The sequence below is a fragment of the Nylanderia fulva genome, unplaced genomic scaffold (assembly GCF_048542155.1).
Source record: "Nylanderia fulva isolate GAGA-0341 unplaced genomic scaffold, ASM4854215v1 Scaffold21, whole genome shotgun sequence".
In the NCBI taxonomy this organism is placed as follows: domain Eukaryota; kingdom Metazoa; phylum Arthropoda; class Insecta; order Hymenoptera; family Formicidae; genus Nylanderia; species Nylanderia fulva.
The window spans coordinates 244,875-266,722 of record NW_028190275.1 but is presented as its reverse complement, the minus strand read 5'-3'; the positions used below and the strand labels follow the sequence as shown (position 1 = coordinate 266,722).

Sequence of the window (21,848 nt, the reverse complement as noted above, 5' to 3'; positions counted from 1 at the left end):
TGACCGGTGTACCGATTATTCTGACCTTTGTGTACGCAGCATTTATGAGGACGCAGATCTCAGATCTGTAATTTTCTTCAATTATGAGAAACAAAATCGCAGTTATATTATTTCATTTTTTTTTATATAATTAATTATAATTAATAACATTACAACTTTCGGTAAAAATTTTTAATTTTTATTCCTAGATTTCTTTTTTCTTAATTCAGTCGACTTTATCTTGAGATTCATGATCTTTTTTTGTAATTTTTTTATTTAAGATTTATAAGTGTTATTTTTTCCTCTTGTAAATTTTAATTAATTTGGCAAGTGCAATTAATATTTGTTTTGCAAAGGATTATTCTGAAGAACACTACGCTGAGACAAGTGTAAGTATTAAATCATTAAAATATAATTAAATATAACAATACCTCGCAGAGATAAATTGATTAACAGACCACTGTGAATTTTAATTAATTATTATAAGCATTATTTTTATTGGAAACATGGAATATACTAAGCGTTAAAAATGCAGTTATTGCGCGATAATTTTGGATTACGTAATAAATTGTACACCTATAAAATTAATTTTTTTTCATACCAAGAAAATAATTCAGAAATTTTGATTATAAACTGCATTCAAGCTTTATTGATTACTTATAATTATTCGCTTAAATGTTCCTTAATTATATATATTTTTTACACTGTTGGATGTTTCCAAGATTATTTTTGCTGTGTAAAACTTGATGTAAAATAGTGCAAAATACAAATTTAAATAAATTCATAAAAGCCCAAAGAAAAAGAAGGGAGAAAGAAGACAAGAGGAAGCTCTCGAGACACGGAAGGAAGAGGAACGGTGAAAGGAAAAGCAGCGAGAGAAGGAAGGAAGAGAAAAAAAAGAGAGAAAAACGGATCGCGGAGTGCCTTCGCCGTCGAGAGGCCGCGGGGTCGCGATCGCAGACAGAAGCATCGCCGTCTCACGTCGGCCAGAAATCACTCGGTTGCGGACCCGGGGAAAATTCACTCGCCAATTGTTTATATTGAAATACGCTCGTGCAGGAATGCACCTCGGAGCACGATAAGTGCGCCGAGTTCTCTTTCAGGAACGAAAGAGGGACGGGATGTGTGGTATTCGAAAAAGAAATCGAAAGCATCTTCGTGCTCTGGTATTTTTTTTACATTTTTTTTTTCATTCGTAAAATTCTCGCCTTCGCGACGTCCTTCTGGCGCGATCAAAAGCGAACCAAGAATGGCTCCTATTTCAGGATAGAATCCTCGCGCGACTCTTCGAACATCCGCTGCATTGCGTTCAAATGCATACAAGATGCGTGGCTTATATTTGGAAATGTGCAGCTTAATCGGGACAATACTCTACAAAATAACGCTTTATTTACGTTTAACACAAAGACTTATATTTAATGTTAAAAAAGACTTGACGATGGACCATAATTTATTTTTGGAGCAATTTTTGATATTTGTAAATTATGTATGATATTTGTGAATTATGTAAAAAAAAGTGCAAAAAAGTAGATTTAGCTGACATTGATTTCGAGTTTCGCATTTTTAAAAATAGATCAGACGATAATAGTTTGAAAGCAGAATTAAAAATTACTGACAAGGAAACATGTTTTCCGACATTCGCGACACGTGGTAACGGATAACAAACGAGGTGACGTATTACAGCGCTCGTGCAGCGAGAATCGACGACAAATCAAGTCGAATCGAGCTTCCGTGGACGAGTCTGAAGCGTCTTTTCCACGAGGAAAGGCGTCCTCCGGCAAGTCTACAGAGGCATACATAAATCCTGGATAAATCATGGAGCGGACAGTTCGGGCTCTCGTAGAAACGCATGAACGAAAAGGCAAAAACGGTGGCTCGGTTTGGCTTTACAAACGAGCGCGCCAGTAATCTTACATCAACGTGTCGCACCGAATGCTTAGGATTTCGATAAATCTAGGAAACCGAGAACGGACAGAATCGGAGATGGCCAGGAAGAACCGTCGTGAAAGACGATGACGTTTTCTAGAACAGGTATGTAAAACAGAAGTCGGAATCTACTCTCTCTTCCTCGTGAAGAATATCAAGATTTGCAAAAGATATTATTTCAAAATATTCATTTCAGACAGATGAAACATAAATAATAAAAATAATATCGACAACGCGCGCAAAACGCATCTACTACATAACCAAAATTCAGAAATTAAAATTATGTACAATGGAAATTGATTTATGAGTCGACACGATTACTGCCATATGTAACTTTCTACTGCATTAACAAATCTGCTTATAAATATTAAAATTATGTAGCATATATATGTATATCATTTCGTTTAATCTAACTGAATATAATTATGCGCGCAAGGCAAAGTTATATTATTTTTTGATAATAAAAGCTTAAAAATTGCAACGTATGCATAAAAATTATTATTGCAAATACATTAATTATGCAATGCATAAAAATTCAATATTTAAATTTTTAACAAAAAATGCGAACAAAAAAATAGAATTTCCTCAAGAATCTTTCGATCAAATACCTACGCTTTCATTTGACTCGCGCGCCTCCATACGCCCGCTACGCTAAACGTTTCGCGCGGGACTGATCACGTGATCATCAGTCTCGCAGTCGCGATATCTCGAACGGGAATCAGTCGCGCGCGAGACGCGCAGCGTGACGGACGTGTGGGGTGTACTCAAATATTTTGATCGAAAGATTTTTATAGAAAATTCTATTTTTTTTGTTTTCAATTAAAAATTTATATATTGAATTTTTATGAATCACATAAGTAATAAATATATTTTTATTCATGCATTGCAATAATAATTTTATACATGCGTTGCAATTTTTAAGGTTTTATTATATCAAAGAATATAACTTCGCTTTGCGCACGAAATTATATTCGATTAAATTAAACAAAATGAGAAAAAATATGTAAAGAGTACATATATATAAATATATATACAAAATAGTTCTTAAACAATACAATGGAAATTCGATGAATTTTATTCAGATATTTAGATATTTATTCAGAGATTTAAAAAATTAATTTTATATACTTAAATATTTCTTCTTTTTTAACAAAAATTATATAAAATATATATATACCTCATAACAATATCTTGTGAATCCCAAAAATAAAAATAAAGTGAAGAGAGATGAGAATGATAAAGGCAAACTCTTTCGAGAGCGAGTTGCCGGGTTTGGCGTGTTTCCAAAAGTCGCATTTCTCGTAAACAAAAGCGTTCTTCGGAGACACGTGGTACTTTTCATGCAAGGGACATCCTGGCTCGATCGAAATTAATCGTTCCGCTTTCTAAAACATAAGATGCACACGCGACTCCGCGACGTTTGCGAATGAATTATTACAACGGCAGTACACACGCACGTTTTTTCAAGGCGGAATTTCTGAAAACCTCGTCGGATAATATTTTGGACTCATTTCGAATTTAATCCCTAAGATACTAACAAATTTTCAATAATTATATAATAGGAAAATAATTTTTTTGCGGATTAAGAAAAAAGTATTGTTATCAAAAAGAAAATTCTATGTCGGATATATTTTAGGCTTTACTACTGTATCTACAAAAATTTCGATATAATGGGAACTTTACTGGAAATTTTAATAGAATATTGTAAAAATGAACAAATGTCAATAATTTTTTATTAAACAATTTCAAAATTAAATAAAATTAAATGTTTTTAGATTTTTTTATTTATTTTTTTTTAACTCTCTTTTTGTTAAAATTACTTGTGTTAAAAAAATCATATTTTCTGTCATTTCAAAATTCTCCATTATTGATAGTATTCTAATAGTTTATAAAAATAAATTATCTGTCAACTGCAAAAATTATATTTAAATATAATTACATTTCATTCTACTTTATAAGTATTTTTATTTTCATACTGAGATAGCAAAATTTTTGATACCGATAATAAAAAAGCGCAAAGTATTTCTCTGCTGTGCCGCATCTTGATAATAGGATTAGAAAGGAAAAGTGCCGATAAATCTCGTTTCGCTTCATTAAACAAGAAGACGTTGCGTCTGCGAGGTCCCGATCTCGCTAATCGCGCGTTATAAAGAATGACGATTAATCGCGGAAATATGGAGAATCTCTCCGCTCTGATTAGGCACACGCGGCTTTTTAATATCCTGATGCTTGCACAGCCGACGATTTGTGTGCGCCACGTCGAAGACAACGCTTCATTCAGAATCCGCTTCCCATCGCGCTCATTATTATCAAAGCGTAAGCTCAACCAGATAACGTCCCGCGTTTGCTCTCTTCGAAATTACGTTTCCTCATCTTCACAATTGGGACAAAATATATCTCTAAATGTATTAAATTGTAATAAAATGATATAAATTATAAGAAACTTTATACATCTCTTTAAAATTTAGCTTTAAATAAAGAGTCAAGTATTTTTTTATACGTCCTAATAAATTAATGATCTGTATGATAAGTTATGAATTAATGTGTAAAGATAGCACATCATGAAAACTCAAGATTTTTACATCTCTTTAAAATTTAGCTTTAAATAAAGAGTCAAGTATTTTTTTATACGTCCTAATAAATTAATGATCTGTATGATAAGTTATGAATTAATGTGTAAAGATAGCACATCATGAAAACTCAAGATTTTAAAATATTGCAGCAAATATATTTAAATACATGCTTGACGAAAAAATAATAGCACAGTTGCTGCAATTAAAAAATTGTTCACGTCAGAAAACAAAGAAAAAGGCACAAATAAAAAGGGAATATACCATTATCCTAAAAAGATACCGCAATAAGAAATTCGAATTCTACAGAATCACGACAGGGAACGCTTATGAGAAACGAATCTCCAAGAAACAGAGAATTCGTTCGACATTAGCCAAGACGGGAAGAGCGAAAACCTGGAAAGGGTGGACGGAAGAGGATGCTGCGGAGATTTGGAGCGGCTCCAGCGGCGGTTCTGCGCGCGTTCTCTATATATTATTCCCGTTTTATCGTTTCCCGAGGAGAGAGAGAAAGAGAGATACGGTCAACCCCGGCGATAACCCCGGCGTCTGACCTTATTATATCTCGCGACTCGCGGGAAGCTCCTCCTCGACGATATAATTTTAACGGCGGCGCTCCACGTTCGGCCACCGAAAGAGCGAGGCAGACTCGCAGAGATAATGAATTTCCTGGAAAACGGCGACTGTACACGACCGGTGCATCCGACGGGACAATCGAGGCCGCGAGTCAATGAATATTTCCCTCCATGAATGAAATCGCGCAATTTTATATCGCGCGAAACAGAGAAGAACGAAATGGCGCTTCTCGATATTAGTGCGAAAAACAATTTTCCAAAAGGCGACTCAAGCTTGCTCGATACGTCATTGCCGATGAATAATCAGTCAGAATCATTAATTTTTAATTCAAATGTTCATGTTTTTTAACTTCGATAAAGAATTTAGGTTTGGGGCACAAAAAATATATTATCACGCGTAATTAAAATATACGTATATTAAACTTGTGTAAATTAATAGAATCTGTGAATTTGTCAATTTTATAAATTTCTGGCATTCTTGGTGAAACAGATAAAGTTCGGTGTCAGAAAAGCGATTGTTCAACAATTTGCTTATCCGATTGCTTGCATTTTCCTTTCAGTTTGAATAATAGCAGTTCTATTGCTATTACATTGATCTAGTTCGAAATTTAATATACTATACTTGCTGGTAAAAGGAGAGCGAGATTCTACGGATATGTGTATATAAATTGATGGATTTATCCGTCTGTAGCAGCTACGAACTCGACGAATTTATCGATCTCGCGTGAATATGATTTCCGCGTATTGCGCAAATGAAGATCCATAGATCGAGATTTCTTCCACGAATTTTATATATTAAGATACCCGGCCGTAAATGTGGTACGTTCGTCACTGTAACGGAGTATTGTTGGTGTGGCGTGACCCAGTATTGCATCACTGCTAACGCGAAGTAAACAACCGTTTTTACGCATATCGTCTAATCGTATTGAGATAACGGATATTGAAAACAACGATTACGATGCATTTCTTTTGATTGGCGTGAAAATCAGTTGTTGACGTTGGCGATATTTTTTCATAAAAATCGAAAATCAAGCTGTCGCCCGCTCTTTGATAAATATAACGATCGGTCTAGATTTGATAAAATTAAGGATGCAAAAGAAGCATGCTGATAAATAATTTGCGTCGGAATGAAAAATTCATCCAAATATGTATATACGAATGCAGATATGCGGTAAAGACTTTAATGACAGTTTCCGACAGCGATATGTCATCGCGGAAAGGATCAAAGAGATCGAAAGGAAGTCTACCGGAGAACCGCGGCTACTGCCTTCCGTTTCTTGATGAAGTAATGTGCGTTTATTATGTTTCAATTGCCGTTTTGCCACCCACGCGTCAATTTTCCTGAGACCTCTCATCAAATCATCTAATCGTTTTTCGGTCGTCTCGCTAATTTATTTAAAAGCGCACGTCTCTTCTTTGATATTTTTATCGAATTTTAAAATATTACAAATTTAATAACATCAAATTCTGATGCTATACGTAAGAAATAATGATCTCTATTCTCATTTGCAATAATTGATCAGAATTCTTGTGTATGAAAAATTTTAATCACCAAAATGATGATTTTTTATCCAAAGTCTTTCTTCATATTATTCAATACACAAATATACTGCAATGAATGTAATGAATGCTGTTTCAATTTTTTTTTAATTTATAATTGTAAAACGAAGAATTGATCAAATTTTTACTGTCATCCCTTGCAGTCCTTGATATTAAAAATAGTGAAATAATTAAACATTTTTTATCAATATTACGATTCTAATTCTTACTTAAGATAATTAAAATATCTTAGTTTTAATTATTTAATATGAGAAAATTAATTAACCAACCTGATAAACTTAACATTTTTAAATGTTAAATATTTTTATACATGTTGCGTTGATTTCTCCTTTAATGTTAAACATAGATTGAATTCCTGAGACCAAATATCTATTCTAGATATTCAAAAGCCGGATGTTATTGGCCTAGATGGAACGTATTACGATAAGCCTAGTAATGTCATAATTTATGATGATTAAACGAAAAGTACATGCAATCGGAAGTAACGTATGAGCGATAGGAGTCAAAACGGGTCCGATCGCGAGATAGCTGCCGCAAGATCGTGATGACGCAAATTAAAAGCTCTTTCCAGGAAATCGCGAAATAATCATCACGATAACGGAGCGATTGCAAATTATAGTCGGTGCGGTAAGTTAATATCCGCAATGTTGCACGGAGGAACGATAATTCCCCTGTCCCATTCGCGAGGGCGTAACACCTAAGTATTCGATTCTTCATCGATCGTGAAGCGAAAAGCATCGGGGGATGCTGGAGAGAGTGCCGTTGCGCAACTCCCGAGAAATAAATTGCACGAGTAAGAATCGATCGCGCCGACCTCGATTAACCCTTTAACTACGCGAGTGAGTCATATCCAAATTTCTCGCCAAAGTCACTTTTCACGAAATCCAGCGCAGCTTTCCGATGAAAAACATTTTTGATATTAATACAATTTTGGTATGAATGTTTTTACACATTAGATTGCGGCAAATTAGCATTAATTATGACTCGATTAGGTAATACACTTTTTTATTAAGTTGCGACCAAAATTTGGCCAAATCTTGGCGTATCTAAAAATTCTTCGAAATCTTAAAATTGATCAATATTTGCATTATTGAATCTCTTCTCATCTCTCTATGAGACTTTTCAGTTTGTTTTCTAATCTTTTGATTTCATATCCAAATTTCTCGCCAAAGTCACTTTTCACGAAATCCAGCGCAGCTTTCCGATGAAAAACATTTTTGATATTAATACAATTTTGGTGTGAATGTTTTTACACATTAGATTGCGGCAAATTATCATTAATTATGACTCGATTAGGTAATACACTTTTTTATTAAGTTGCGACCAAAATTTGGCCAAATCTTGGCGTATCTAAATTCTTCGAAATCTTAAAATTGATCAATATTTGCATTATTGAATCTCTTCTCATCCCTCTATGAAACTTTCCAGTTTTTTCGAATCTTTTGATTTCTTAATCTTGTTTGCGTATTATTGAATTTTTTCGTTTTTTTTGGATACCTTTACAATTCTAAATTTTTAGATCACATTATTAGAATATTGTCGCGTGTTGAAAATCTAAATTTTTCTTTTGCATTATTTATATCTTCGAAATTTTCTTCCTCTCTAAAAATTTTCTCGTGAACATCTTCGGACTTTAGAATTATATTGCAGGCTCTTTGAATCGATTTGATATATTTGCTTCAACATTTATATCATCGAAATAAGAATCATCGCATACACGAACTGTCGGAGAAGAGACTTGAGTAACGAATTAATACACAAAGACTATAATTTTCATCTCTCAAGCTCTCAATTAAACCCTCAGGCAGCTATAAGCGTAGGGTGAATCATGCGAGAATCAGAATGCCAAATCGAGCGATTGTCATAGCTCGTTTAGAGTCCACCGAGACTTTTAGCCCCGACTTAATTAACGAGGTCGATGAAAGAGAACCAACACCAATAAGTGGTGGAACGCTAATAATTCTCGTCGTGCCCATTACACTTGCATTATGAAACATGCCATCAGTATCTTCAATTATTGCGAAGAATGTAACAATAAGCGAATCAATCATTTTACAAATTTCGAGACTACACAGTCTCTTAAAATTTTAATTAGCTTGGTACATTATATATCTTTTTTGCGGCTATAAAAAACTGGTTCCTTAATCTGTTTAGATAAATGAGAATTTTTTTTTTTTACAAATTAGAGAAGATTTATCGCGTTTTGATGCGACTACAAGTCCAGATCGCGGCATGACGTCACACAAAGTAGCGAAAGAGCGTTAATTCGCTCAGTTCCCCCTCGGGCTGCCTCTCTCTCTCAATTGGTATCTTCGCTCGCGGAAAGCGCGGAGACGCCATCATGCAATGATGCTGGAATGATGCGACGAGCAGCGCAGCAGGCACGCCAGCGGCTCGCTCTCGCTTGCATACGCAAAGAAGGTCCGCTTTTAATGCGTGCGTGTCGGTGCGTAAGTGAGAGGCGGAGCTCGGCGGAGGTCATAGGGCAATACCAATCACAGCCCCGTGATAACCACTCTCCTGCCATGCGTCTTGCGGATGCGTGCGTGCGTGAATGTGTGCGAGCGGGAACGTTTTTACGCGTGCGTCATAGTTGCAAAACTAATTATTCCTCGTCGCCGTCGGGCGTATCCCATCGAACCGCGCGATTTTCAGACGGAGACGAAGGATCGAGCTGTTCGCACGCGATTTGCCAAAGACGGATTTGCCTGACTTCGCTGCGAGAAAATGTTAAGCGCTGTGGAAATCCAGTCCGGCGCGACGGAAGTTAAATTCAATCTCGATCGCCCGAACCGGAGGTTTGATTGATTTGATTGATGACTCCGTTCCGGGGACCCGTCACGTTTCCTTGCGGCTGATTGCAGCTGTCTGATAAGGGCTCTCTGTCGTCTTCTTGCTTATCTAGTTAGCGCCGCATCTGGCGCTAAACGCGCTTGTCCGAATGGTACACAGTAGGAGTTTGTGTTCGCTTGCAGGGTCCCCGTTCAAATTTTTGTGTTCAATATTTTTAATATTCCTCTGTCAATTGAACTTAAATGTTAAATTGTTCGAACCATTGAAAAAAAGATGTAAAAATAACACTATGTGCAGCTATTTTTAAGTTTGCACAATAAATATGTTCTGTTTTATTAGTCACAAGATTTATCTGTTAAAATTTACGGTAAAAAATGTTGATTTTTTAAAATTTTGTGTTAAGATATTTAACACAGTATTTGTTTTTCCGTTTATAACATATCCATATTAGCTTAAATTAACACAAAAATTTCTGCGAACCGTTTGGAACGTGGTCTCTTAAATTTAACACAAGTTTTTCAATTGTGAATTTTATCTATCTAAAGCTGCATTCTCATTGGAGCAACAAAATATAGTTTAATATGAAGATTTCCTCTTCTACATTATTGCAATAAAACCAGACAATCACGTATTTCAAGCTGTATATTATTAATTAATATAAATTTCAGACTTTAAATTTACAACTGAATACTTGAACAACTGCGATGATTAGTAGAAAAAAATTATTGGATAAATTGAATAATTTAAATACTTTTTTATAGCGGTTTTGGAGCAAATCCTGTCATAAGTCATAATCCAGCCATAAATGGATGTAACTTAAATAGTTAAAAAACTTTTAAATATTTAAACAAAATAACACAAGAGACATTAAAAATATCTAAAAACTAAAATGTTCTGTTCAAATATTAAACTTCTTAAATTTTGATGTATCTCGTTTTTACCACTTTTACCGGAATAGCCAGAAAATTAATGCAATTAAACGCAGACGAGTTTCTCGATGCATTATATACAGATTGCTATTAAAGTGTACATATTTCTCAAATATATTACATAAGGGTGTTCAATCCTGCAAAGATAGATGTAACTACAGACGCAACGGGGGATGTAAATTTTCTTGCGATCGCGTAAGAAATTCGCTCTCGGTCCGCCTGGATAACCGAGGGTGAGAGAACGCGGAAATAGACGGCGATATATCACCGGGATCAATCCAATCGCATTTTCTCAGAGTCAACCGCCGGTTCGAGCGCCGTGTCACGACTCGCATAATCGTACGATTTGTACGTGTCGCTGAGCTGCCTACTCCAAGGGTTTCTCTGCAAAGCGGAGTCATCGAAACGAGATCCCGAGAGTTCTCATCGTCTCGAACGATTTTTTCTTTCACGAGTCATGCGGCAAATTAAATGCCAAATTCGCCCGTCATCGAGCATCCCATCGCGCGATTCTAAATGCGTATAAAAAATATAATACGGTTGCATTTTTAAACGCGAGACTCGGAAAACTTTGCGTAATTTTTGCTTACAATTTACCTTGAAAATCATGGTAATCGTGGGACAATATATGGTATTGGGAGAATTTTATAAGAGTTTCTCTGATTAATATATTTTTATCACAATACAAAATATTAAATATCTGCCGCAATAAGATATAAAATATGTTCGATTAATTTTATTATGTACATATTAATATTTTTTATTTGATTATCATAATTTTCAAGGTAAATTCTAAGAGCAAATTCTCTGCACATAATTTTTTTTTTTATAGAAAAAGATCATTGGCAGTATTTCAAAATTGTATATATAAAATGAGAAATGTCATTTTTGTATATACTTTTTTATATCATAAGGGAAGTTTAATATATTTATCTAGATTAAGATATAATTAATACATCTTTTTTGGGGAGAGATAGTTTAAATAAGAATTTAGATATATGACAATTAATAATTTAGCAAGACAATAATTGCAATTTTAATGCAAATTTCTACACTATCAGTAGAAACAGCAGTCAGCTTTATTATTTCTTCTTAATAATTCTAATCAAAATTATCTAACAATGTACTAAATCGAACAAAATACTAAAATTAAATAACAATGTGGAATACTATTACAAATTATGAAATAAATAATCGAAATAAAATAGTATGAAAGAAATTGGAGCCATATTTAATAATAAATAGAATCGATAGTTGCTGTGTCATATATCGAAAAGAATTAATAATAAAATTGCTTACGAGCGATTTAAATCCGAGTTACTAACGCCATCATGTCGGTGAAATGCGGTGAACTAGAAGTCAGAATCAAAAGGAAGAGGTCAGTAGCGGACAGGGATGCAATTACCGTCACTGTATGTAGGAATCTTGACTGCATAATAAGAATACTAAAAAAGAAAAGAATTTTGATCAAGATTCGAATTTGAATGTTTCAAGTTGAATTAATTTGATAGTGAATTATTTTTCAATTTACTTAATATACAAACTCTACTGATTATATAATATATTTATTGTCAAGCTAAGGTTTATTCACTGAATAAAACGGGTATAATTAAATCAATTATTTGGAAAAAGAGGCAATTGCAAAATTAAATAAAAATAAGTATTATCTCTATATGTAATACTGCAAAAATTCAAAAAATATCTTCCGCAGATATATAGCTTCTTGAATTTAAAAACGCGATTGGAAACTGTTAAATTTCATCAAATAAGAATTAAAATGTAATTTTCGAATTAATCGATTTTATTGTATTTTAATTAAGATTAAAAGAGGCAAGTATTTATACGATTGCCATGTTGTTTTTCTAGAATTTTACATTTCAGATTTTTTGAAAATCCAAAGAAACTTGAATTTATAATTTAAAAATATATTTTATTTTTATTTAATTGTTCCAATTATTCTTCAATTGAATCGTTCTACGAAATTAATTGAAATTTCGATTTATTCAGAAAATACGTATCCTCTTCTTCATTATTCGAGTTATAAACCTATTCTCTTCAATTTGCAGTAAATGTCATTCATAGAGAGTTTCATAGTTATCAAAGTGCTCAACTATCAAACTAAATTATACTCCGCAAATTATCTCCGGAGTGTGTATTCCCCTTGTGATGGAATTTCAATTAAAAAAAATCCTAGCCATCGTCGTAATCGGGATCATATCAGGGAACACTCTTGCGAAAGAGTTAAAATAAAAAACAATTTATTAACGACATAATTACAATAGTATATTCTGCGTGTGGAAAGCAATATTTTTTTTTCTCTTTATACATCGTTTTTTATTTTATCTCGGACCGTTCGACACAATAATTTCTTCGATTTATAATCACAAGCCTACTATAAAATATCTGCATTCGGTATACCTCGTCCGACGCGCGTCCGCGTAGTAGTTCGTCTTCGCTCCTTTACATCCTCGAGAACAATTGCGACGATTTTTTTTTTTACGTGTAGCCGTTTTGAAAATAAGTGCGAACGTTTCCACGGCAAGCCACAAACAACGGAACGGCCGGATACCATGTTGTACAAATTTATTCGACGAAAAACTCTGTCACCCTCGCGCACAATCGAGTGCAATGATGCCAATAATTGCCTTCATCATTCTTACATCCGAAGCTCCTAAGCTTATACTCGGACTCCCTAAAGTTTTCCGTAGAGAAAATAATGTGATAGTATTTTTTTGGTCTAATTTATAGCGCAATGCTTTGAAACAACTCTTATTTAGCTATTAGCAATATTCTAATCTATGTATATTTTTCCGTCTTTTTTCCTTTTTTTTTAAGAATGTCTAGCAATGTTCTGGCAAATGGTATTTGCTTTCTACATTATTAAGGGTAGGTAGAGCTTAAATATTTCTAGATTAATTGTTTTTATAAATCAGATATATTTCCACAAGGCATATACGGGGCTCTCGAAACATTTCTCAGAAACTATTCGATTCTGGCGCTTCTTTGATATTAAGATCGTCTACTTAGGAATAAAAATGAGCGTTGCAGCATCATTGCACTCGTTTGTACCATGTTATCTAGTCACCGTAGACTAATGACGCGCGAAAGACTGGCCATGTCTAACAATAAGGAGTCTGTTATCGCTAAACGCTTGTGAATGGGGATTAATTCGTGAAGAATTTCTACCTAATATATATAATAACGCTACCCTAAATCTGGCTTATATAAAATTCAGCTAAATCACTGTACAAAACGAACGTGGTGAAAACGAAATGAATCAAGCCGCGCTGCTACGGAACATTAGTGCAGTTTACAGTGACAGATAACACTCTCGCATCCCCCGATAAGGAATTCGTTTGGTACTCGCATATCGTAACACACGCGTTTGCTTCCGCGATGTTCAAGCGAAAACGCTGATATTATATTTGCGATTTTTCTCAGTTAATGCACATCTGTCTTGAGTGACTCGTGTGCGATTCAACGATTTGCGTATTAATTTGTAGAGCGGGTTTGAGAAATTAAAAATATAAGAATAAGACACGATACAAAGAAAGAAGATAAAATTCTGAAAAAGATGTCTAAATATCAATTTTCAGAATTTGAGATGTCTAAACATGAAATTTCATATAAAAAAAATTTATATTATAAAAAAATATTTTTTTATTTATAATGATTCTATATAGTTCTTTATAATTTAGATACTATGACATATTTTCAATATTAATATGAGTGGAAAAATCCATTTTATTTTTCTAAACTTGTGTCTCAACCCCCGTATGATAAATGTTACAAAATATTTATTCAAGAAAACTTTGTGCAAATCGTTATTTCGCATATTGAGTCGAAATCGGGAGATCGTCATCACGCGTTATATGATCCCCTTTGACCCTGGATGAGCAATAAATGATAAATAGCTCGTTCGAAAAGTGACTTTAGTGTCGAATCGGCGATATAACATTTATTTTCTTTTATTTTAATGGGAAAAGAGTTGGTCATCTTTGTGAATTTTTAAAATATTTCGATATATCTAAATAAAAAAACGTCTTCAAAAATAATCATCAAGCACCGAAAGCGAACGAGCAGATTTCAATCGGTGAATCTTAACACTCGTGCTTTTCAGTGATTACTCATCCAGGTATAAAGGTGTATCGATTGAATATTCGGAAGAACGACAGCGATATTCGAAAACGCGAAGAAATGATTGTTCCACCTTGCCACACGCGATCGATATACGTACGTGTGCGTGTGATTAATCGTGTATGCATGATATTACATGATCCAGAATCCTACGTATCGCGACAGAAAGGAATCGCATAATCGGACTTGAAAAGATTGACAGCTACATCGAGAGAAAGAAATCAAAAGAAGAGGACGCGAATGTGCGAAGCGAAAACTTCGAACATAATTGAATCGTCGAAAGTCGTCTAGAAAGCGATCCCTATTCGACGAAAGGAAAGGAAAAAAAAGGAAATGAAAAGAGAGGCTCGTTGTTGAGGAAAGGATGACTTAACGTCTACTAGTTAGGTAAGAATTAGCTAGGAGAGATCTATCGCGGTTTCTTTCATTTAAATTAACCGTAAATTAACAACTAATCAGTAGTCGCGTACAATGATATAAGAACACTAGCATAAACACGAGCAAAAACGTGAAATTGGATGATATACCGTACGTTTAACACACCCGTAATATGATTCATCATGCGCGATATACGACAATAAAAAGTCGAGGATGGCAGTACAACGGTAACCAATTAAACACCGGAGCTCAAAACTGCCTTGCTTGTCTTAATAACATTTAGAGTTGCCTCGTTAATATATTTACAGTGTACATCGATAATCAATATCGTTAAGTCTACTTGGAGATTTCCTTCTCGCGTATCCTCAGAATTACATTGAATGTGTAGTAGCTCGATACGTGCGTACATACATCTCGTCACCACCCGCTATATCATAATATATTCGTTTTTTCTCGTCTTCGAAAAAAAAAAAGGAAAAAAATTTACACCCATCTTGACTTTGAATCAGCGCACATCTAATTTAATATCTAGCGCGTATTATTACACATTTCTCTCTCTTCGCTAAAAGATACCTATGTATATATATATATATATATATTTTTACATATATATATACTTATATATAGGGTTTCCAAAGCGAATGTCCGTTTAATAAGCGATTCTTTAGTCAATTTGGAAAAGATTTTTCCTTAGCTAAAATATCAGAAAAGATTATCATTTTATGTGCAAGTTTCTAATTTTATTCATCCTATATCTTTGTAATTAAGCTTCAAATTTCTATTAAATTCTTTGAAATTAAATAAAACTTTACAATTCGGGAATAATTGTATCTCAACATTTTCGCGAAAGAAAAATCACCTGTAAATTGGAAACAAGAGATCTGCTCTTAAAAGGACATTTGGTAGTTTGGAATATCCTCTATACATATATATGCACTGTGTTCCAGGGCACCCGAAACTTGTTGCGTCAAAGGCATCTCGTGGCTATTGTTGTATTATTTATTTAGACTTTCTCTTTAAATAAATAAATTGCGTCATCACTTATTCGTTTTTTTTTCTCTTTTTACTTAGTAGCATGGACGTCAGAGCATCTGTACTCAACGGCAACAAGGAGAGACTATAAAGATATTCCATAACTCCCTAACTTTCCCCGCTTACGTCACACTCGTCGTCGATTTAACTTCTATAATTAGCAGAAAATAGTTTTTACCTTTCTCTTTTTTTACTAACTTTCTTCGTGGATAATTTTCTGTTCCTTTCTTTCTTCGTTTAAATCACTGGCTTAACTGGTAGTACAACGTAATCTAGGCGCTCTCTGCTTTATTAGACTATTTGAAGACTTCGCTCTGTAAACGGCGTTAAGATATATATATAATATATATATGTATACGCAGGTGGAGTAGAGTCATACGAAACTAATCTCTTCGTCGAATGTACAGCACAGCGTGATTATTAAGTAAAAACACGCCGGAACGTTACGAGGAAAGAGGATCGAGAGTTTTTATACAGTTTGTGTACTATATTATCCACAATGTAATTGCATTTCGAGCGCGCGCACGTGCATCTCCTTTCTTTTAGTGTATAGGTACCTCTGTGTATGTATGTTTGTTATCTTAAATGTTACCTAAGTCTTTAACGTTATTACGCTATTTTATTACCAAGGTGCCCTGGCTGTGTCAGCAAAACTACGAAATGTAAATCGTAAAATTGTTCACAGTGCAACCAAAAGGAAAGGTATCCGGTTCCACAGAGTGTTAAAACACACAGATGTGTCGGTTTGTGTATGTATGTGTATATGTGTGTGTCTGCGATTTTCTACATATCGTCGCAAAATACACTGCGATTCCGTTTCCTCATCATTTTTAATTTCGGAAAAGTGGCTTGTCTGGCTCATCTCTTTTATGTTTAAACGTACGGATTTGTTGGGCTGTTTGTTAGGAACCTTAATAAGGCAACGAAGGAGCCCTGAAAATCTTACAAGTGTATTTTTCTTTCTCCTTTCTTACGCCTTTTTACGGTATCTTTTTTTTTAAAGCCTAGAATCCTTTATCGTGTATTCAAAACACGGCTAAAAATGTTTATTATTGCCTTACAAGAAAAAGAGATAGAGAAAAGGAGAGAGAAAAAGAGAGAGACCCGGTACCCGAAGAATACTATTACAACAATGTTAAAAATCATATAATGATAAAACATATCAGAATCTTTTTAGATGAAAAGCTTCACGCGTGTCGTACCGCTTAATCCCCTTAGTTCCAAAGCTCTCAAAAGTAGCGCGAAAATATATATAATATAAAATTCCATCGCAACTTATATCGCAACAACTCTTAAATTTTCAAAATAAATCAAAATATAATTGCTCACATATATACAACATCAATAAAAGCGTAGTATCCGCTAACAGACAAGGTCCGAAGGTAGCAGAGATTTTCAACAACTTCATATATCACAGAAAGTTAATTATAAATACAACGTTCAAACAGAGAGAGAGAAAGAGATAGAGAGAGAGGAGAGAGAAAAAGAGAGCTTGGTTCGAGAGCTTAGCCAGACGTTACTTTTAACGAGTATACATTTCTCCCAATAAAATATCGTTTCGATGCACGTCGCATAAATAAGAAGTGAACTGTGTAGGAGACTACGGGACCGAGGCTCCCTCTGATCGTTTTTCGTTTAATACCATTACACCACAGAGAGCTTAATATGCTACATTTTGCACAAAACGCCTTCTCCGCGGCACGATAAAAGCGAGGAACAATGATCCTCGACGGGTATTTCTGTGAAAATCACCGTAAGTTACACAACGAAAGACTTCGTTTACGTCGCCTTATTGCGCGCCGCACTGTTATCGACGCGTAAGACGTGCGACATTTGTGTGTGTTGTGCACCGTTATCACTATACTCTCCCGTATCCATCCGTTCATCTCTCTGCCTGGCTGACCGCGCTGTTGATCGTCGTTCGATCGTCGATATTCGCAATAACATCGCGCTCGCTCGTGACACAACCCGTGCTCATCACGTATATACAATAAGAATGACTCGCGAACCGCGCCCGAGAGCGAGACAGGTCAGCCGTCCGCCATGCGCGACACCGTTGTTGACGTCGATGACGTAGGCGGCGGATGAGGATGATGTACCAAGGCCGGAATTTCGATCGCATCAGCCGGCTGTTGATTGGCGACGGCGGAGCTGATGATCGAGCAGGAAGTGAGGGGTTGCTATTTCTTGGTCGGTGTGCCCCGTTGCGTTAGACCCTCGAAGCGCTTGAAAGTATAATTAATGAATACCCAGTCCTTGTATATTACCTCGCCGTCCTGTGGCATCGGCGCGGACGCTGTAACGAGATAAAATTGAAGGACAACATTAAAAGCGTGTCGTTCTCTCAAAGTATCCAATACAATGATGATATTGCGAGAGAGAGAGAAAGAATGTACGTACGTATCTCCAGTTTCACGTCTGGAAATTCGTCGAAGTTGGATGTGTCGTCGATGGATCGCACCTCAACCGGAATGGCAGCCGGTCTTTCCCTGATGTGCTCCCAATCGACACCGCGGAAGAAGGGTGCCAATTTGAGCTCCTCGATGCCTCGTTGCGCCCCTGTGAGGAATAATTACGATAAGATTAGTTTCAACATTTATCGCCGTGGGAGAATTTCTAATTCCCCGAGATGAGAACCCGGTGATTTACCTAATCTTCTGTCGGCCTCGCAGCAAAATCTGATGATGGTGTCTTTAGCCTCTTCGCTGATGGGAACTTCCGGGGGGAATACCAGCGTTTCTCGCCAGTTCATTACTTTTCTATACGTCTCCTGTGGATTTTCGCTACAGAATGGCGGATAGCCTGAAATAGTCGTGTTATTATCGATTTCAATTGGGCTACAGATTAATTTTTCATCCTTCAGAATTTATTACATTAATGTCATCTTTTGCAATTATCTTACAATTTATATGCAGTGTAATATGTAATAATATTGTTATACTGATATATGATTTAATCAAACAATTTTAACTAATAAATATATATAGATTAATAATTATGCCGATTATTCTTCTTGATAATCCGCTAATTTAAAACGCATTTGAAAACGCAAAAATTAAAGGAGCGTACCTATAAGCATCTCGTACATAATAACTCCCAAGGACCAACAGTCGCAAGCCGGTCCATAACCAGTTTGCAGGAATACTTCCGGCGCGATATAGTCTGGAGTGCCGACTGTACTATAAGCCAGCGCTCTCCTGTTTCTCTTCCAGCTCTCGGCTCTTCTTTTGCTGTCCATCGCGCCGCCGCTTCCACTCCCGCATGATGTCACTGCGCGAAAAAACACAGGCGAGGTATTAGTTAAGTCGTCATCATCGATAATTGCAAATATATTTCTCTTTTGAGCGAATGATGCAACTTACTGAAATCGGAAGGTTTCGCTTGACTCAGGTCCCGGTAGAAATCGGTTCTGTGCGATTTCTTCAGACCCGTGCACAGCCCAAAATCAGAGAGTTTTATGTGGCCCCGTGCGTCCAGCAACAGGTTGTCTGGCTTGATGTCTCTGTGAAATGTTATTACATTAAATTGAAGCATAAATTAAATAAAAATGAACAATTATTTTTCTTTTTAATATTCACGCGAAAATATTATAGTAATAAAATTATTATAAATTAAGTTTAATTCCAAATTTGGCAGCGTGTTTTACTAAATTGTTAATGAAATAAATGTCGAAAATTATTATCATGGAATTTAAAAATCTACGACAATCATACTTGCAAAATTACAAAAAAAAATTCCATTCTCGATAAACAATTGCAGCAGATTTTTAATGGACGTACCTATGAATAAAACCTAATTTGTGTATGGAATCGATCGCTAACGCCGTTTCGGAAATATAAAATTGCGTGCACTCCTCGGAAAGCGTATCCTTCTTCATGAGCAGCGTCATCATATCACCTATAATTCATTCTCGGTTTAAATATCCATGAACGCTCAAGGATATATAATACCTCTGCTTTCACCAGGAACAATAATGATGACTTACCGCCGGGCAGAAACTCCATTATCAGATAGAGATTTATAGGATCCTGGAAACTGTAGTACATTTTTACGACCCACTGATGATCCGCTTCCACGAGAACATCCCTCTCCGCTCTGACATGCGCGACTTGCTCCTTCTCCAGCATATCCGCCTTCCGGAGAATCTTCATCGCGTACACGTGTCCGGTGTCCTTCTTTTGCACGAGTCTCACCTGTTAATTTCGTAAAAGAGGAAAGATTTTCAAAGTGAAAATACCGACAAGGTTCCTGTCGCGAGCGATTAAAAGCATTCTCCAGTCTAATTTCAGATCTTTGTGCGAAAGGGATTCCACTTGCTTCGCGAAGCGAAGAAAAGTACTACTTTTCTTCAGATATAATGAGATAATTTCGCTCTCTCGTGGACGTGATCGCCGCTTGTGAGAGCCTTTCGTATTTCCGTTATTATTATAATTGTTGTAACTACAAGCGAAGCTCAATCTTCATCTCTAATGCGCTTAAATTGCCATGTAAACTGCGAGTAATTTATATGTATCGCGTATACGATAAGTATATTATTTAACATGCCAATTTAAATCAAGGAGTCACAATAAATATCGCAATTTGTCATAACATGCAAGAGACGTAGATACACACGGAAAATATAATCTCTCGAATTCAAATCGAAATTCTTTCTTCTTATTTTTTTTTATCAGCACAATTCCCTTAGATTGGTTTTGCTCGGATCTCCAACCGCAGTCAATTTAACGATCAAACTAACACCGAACTTTCGCTCGCTAATTAGGCATCATAGCGCGTTATGCAACACCATCGATCTTTCCTTACCTCGCCAAAGGCACCCCGGCCGATGACCTTGAGAGGCTCGAAATCCTCGACGCCGAGCCTGGATCGCTTGAGCCGAAGGAACTCGGTCTCCTTCTGGGCATGCTGGAGCCTCTTTTCCTGCTTCTGCTGCTCCGAGAGGCCCTCATCCTTGAGGGACTCCTCGAGCTTCGCCAGCCTTTGCTTCCGCTCGATGTGCTGCGCTATCAGGTTGCTGTAATAGTTCTCCAACGTCACCTGCAAAACGCGTACGCAACGCTCCAATTAATTACATTATCATCGCATCGAGCCCGCATGCGACATCGTCATCATTATCCTCCTTCTCTTGTCACGGGAGCTCGACGTAACGCGATCGATAACGTTTTATCTCGTGCACAATAAAAAACCACTTCCGCTGGCCACGCGCGGCTGTCTCAACAGCTGGCGAGATTATTACGCCTTCCGAGATCAAGTTTGCATTCACCGTCGCGAGATATTTTGGTAGCAATGTTATTTCTCCTCGGAAACTTACAACAATTCTCTAATTTTCTCTCTGGAGCTCTTTCCACATTTAAATCATGTAATTATACTGTGATTGAAAGCCCAGTTTAATGAAATTTCTAGCTTCCTTTACTTGTGTAAATATATGATATTGGAATTCAAATTGAAATTCATGTTTCGAAAAGAGCGAACGGAAACTAAATAAAATGATGAAAATGACAAGAATGCAAAAAATATATTTCTTATTAATTACTTACAAAATTTACAAAAATTCGAGAATTTTTCAGAGTCTCACCCTCGAGTTTTTTTTCCGAATTTATAATAATAATTAATTGTGATTAAAGTCCTACTTCAATTAAATTCTTTACTTATGTAAATATATAATATTATAATTCAAATTGAAATTCATGTTTCGAAAAGCGCGAACGGAAACTAAATAAAATGATGAAAATGACAGAAATACAAAAAATATAAATATTGTATTTCTTATTATTACTTTTAAAATAATATTTATATTCATGTTTGTAATATATGGAAAATTTTATAATTGTTCATTATGTAAATGAATCGTTATTTGATTTCCGTATTCATGTATTCATTGGAGCGACAAACTCCAGAAGTTTTTTGCACTTCCCTCGAGTGTTTCTAATTTTTTTTCAATTTTTTCTACGGAAACTTGCAACTCTCAT

The 21,848-nt window shown here is 35.6% G+C and overlaps 1 protein-coding gene across 7 annotated transcripts in view; it reads right to left on the bottom strand.

Annotated features, from left to right (window-relative positions):
- Positions 1-12,573: 12,573 nt before the first annotated feature.
- trc (Serine/threonine-protein kinase tricornered) overlaps positions 12,574-21,848 on the bottom strand; it is a 152,494-nt gene continuing 143,219 nt past the window's right edge. For all 7 annotated transcript variants that reach the window (XM_085482583.1, XM_029302757.2, XM_085482581.1 and 4 more), the window contains 8 exons: positions 20,683-20,916; positions 19,865-20,072; positions 19,659-19,776; positions 19,242-19,381; positions 18,949-19,149; positions 18,529-18,681; positions 18,280-18,438; positions 12,574-18,175 (listed from right to left, as the gene is read on the bottom strand). In XM_085482583.1, coding sequence (XP_085338709.1) covers positions 18,060-18,175; positions 18,280-18,438; positions 18,529-18,681; positions 18,949-19,149; positions 19,242-19,381; positions 19,659-19,776; positions 19,865-20,072; positions 20,683-20,916 — 1,329 coding nt within the window. In that variant the 3' untranslated portion in view covers positions 12,574-18,059. The remainder of the gene's footprint in view (positions 18,176-18,279; positions 18,439-18,528; positions 18,682-18,948; positions 19,150-19,241; positions 19,382-19,658; positions 19,777-19,864; positions 20,073-20,682; positions 20,917-21,848) is intronic.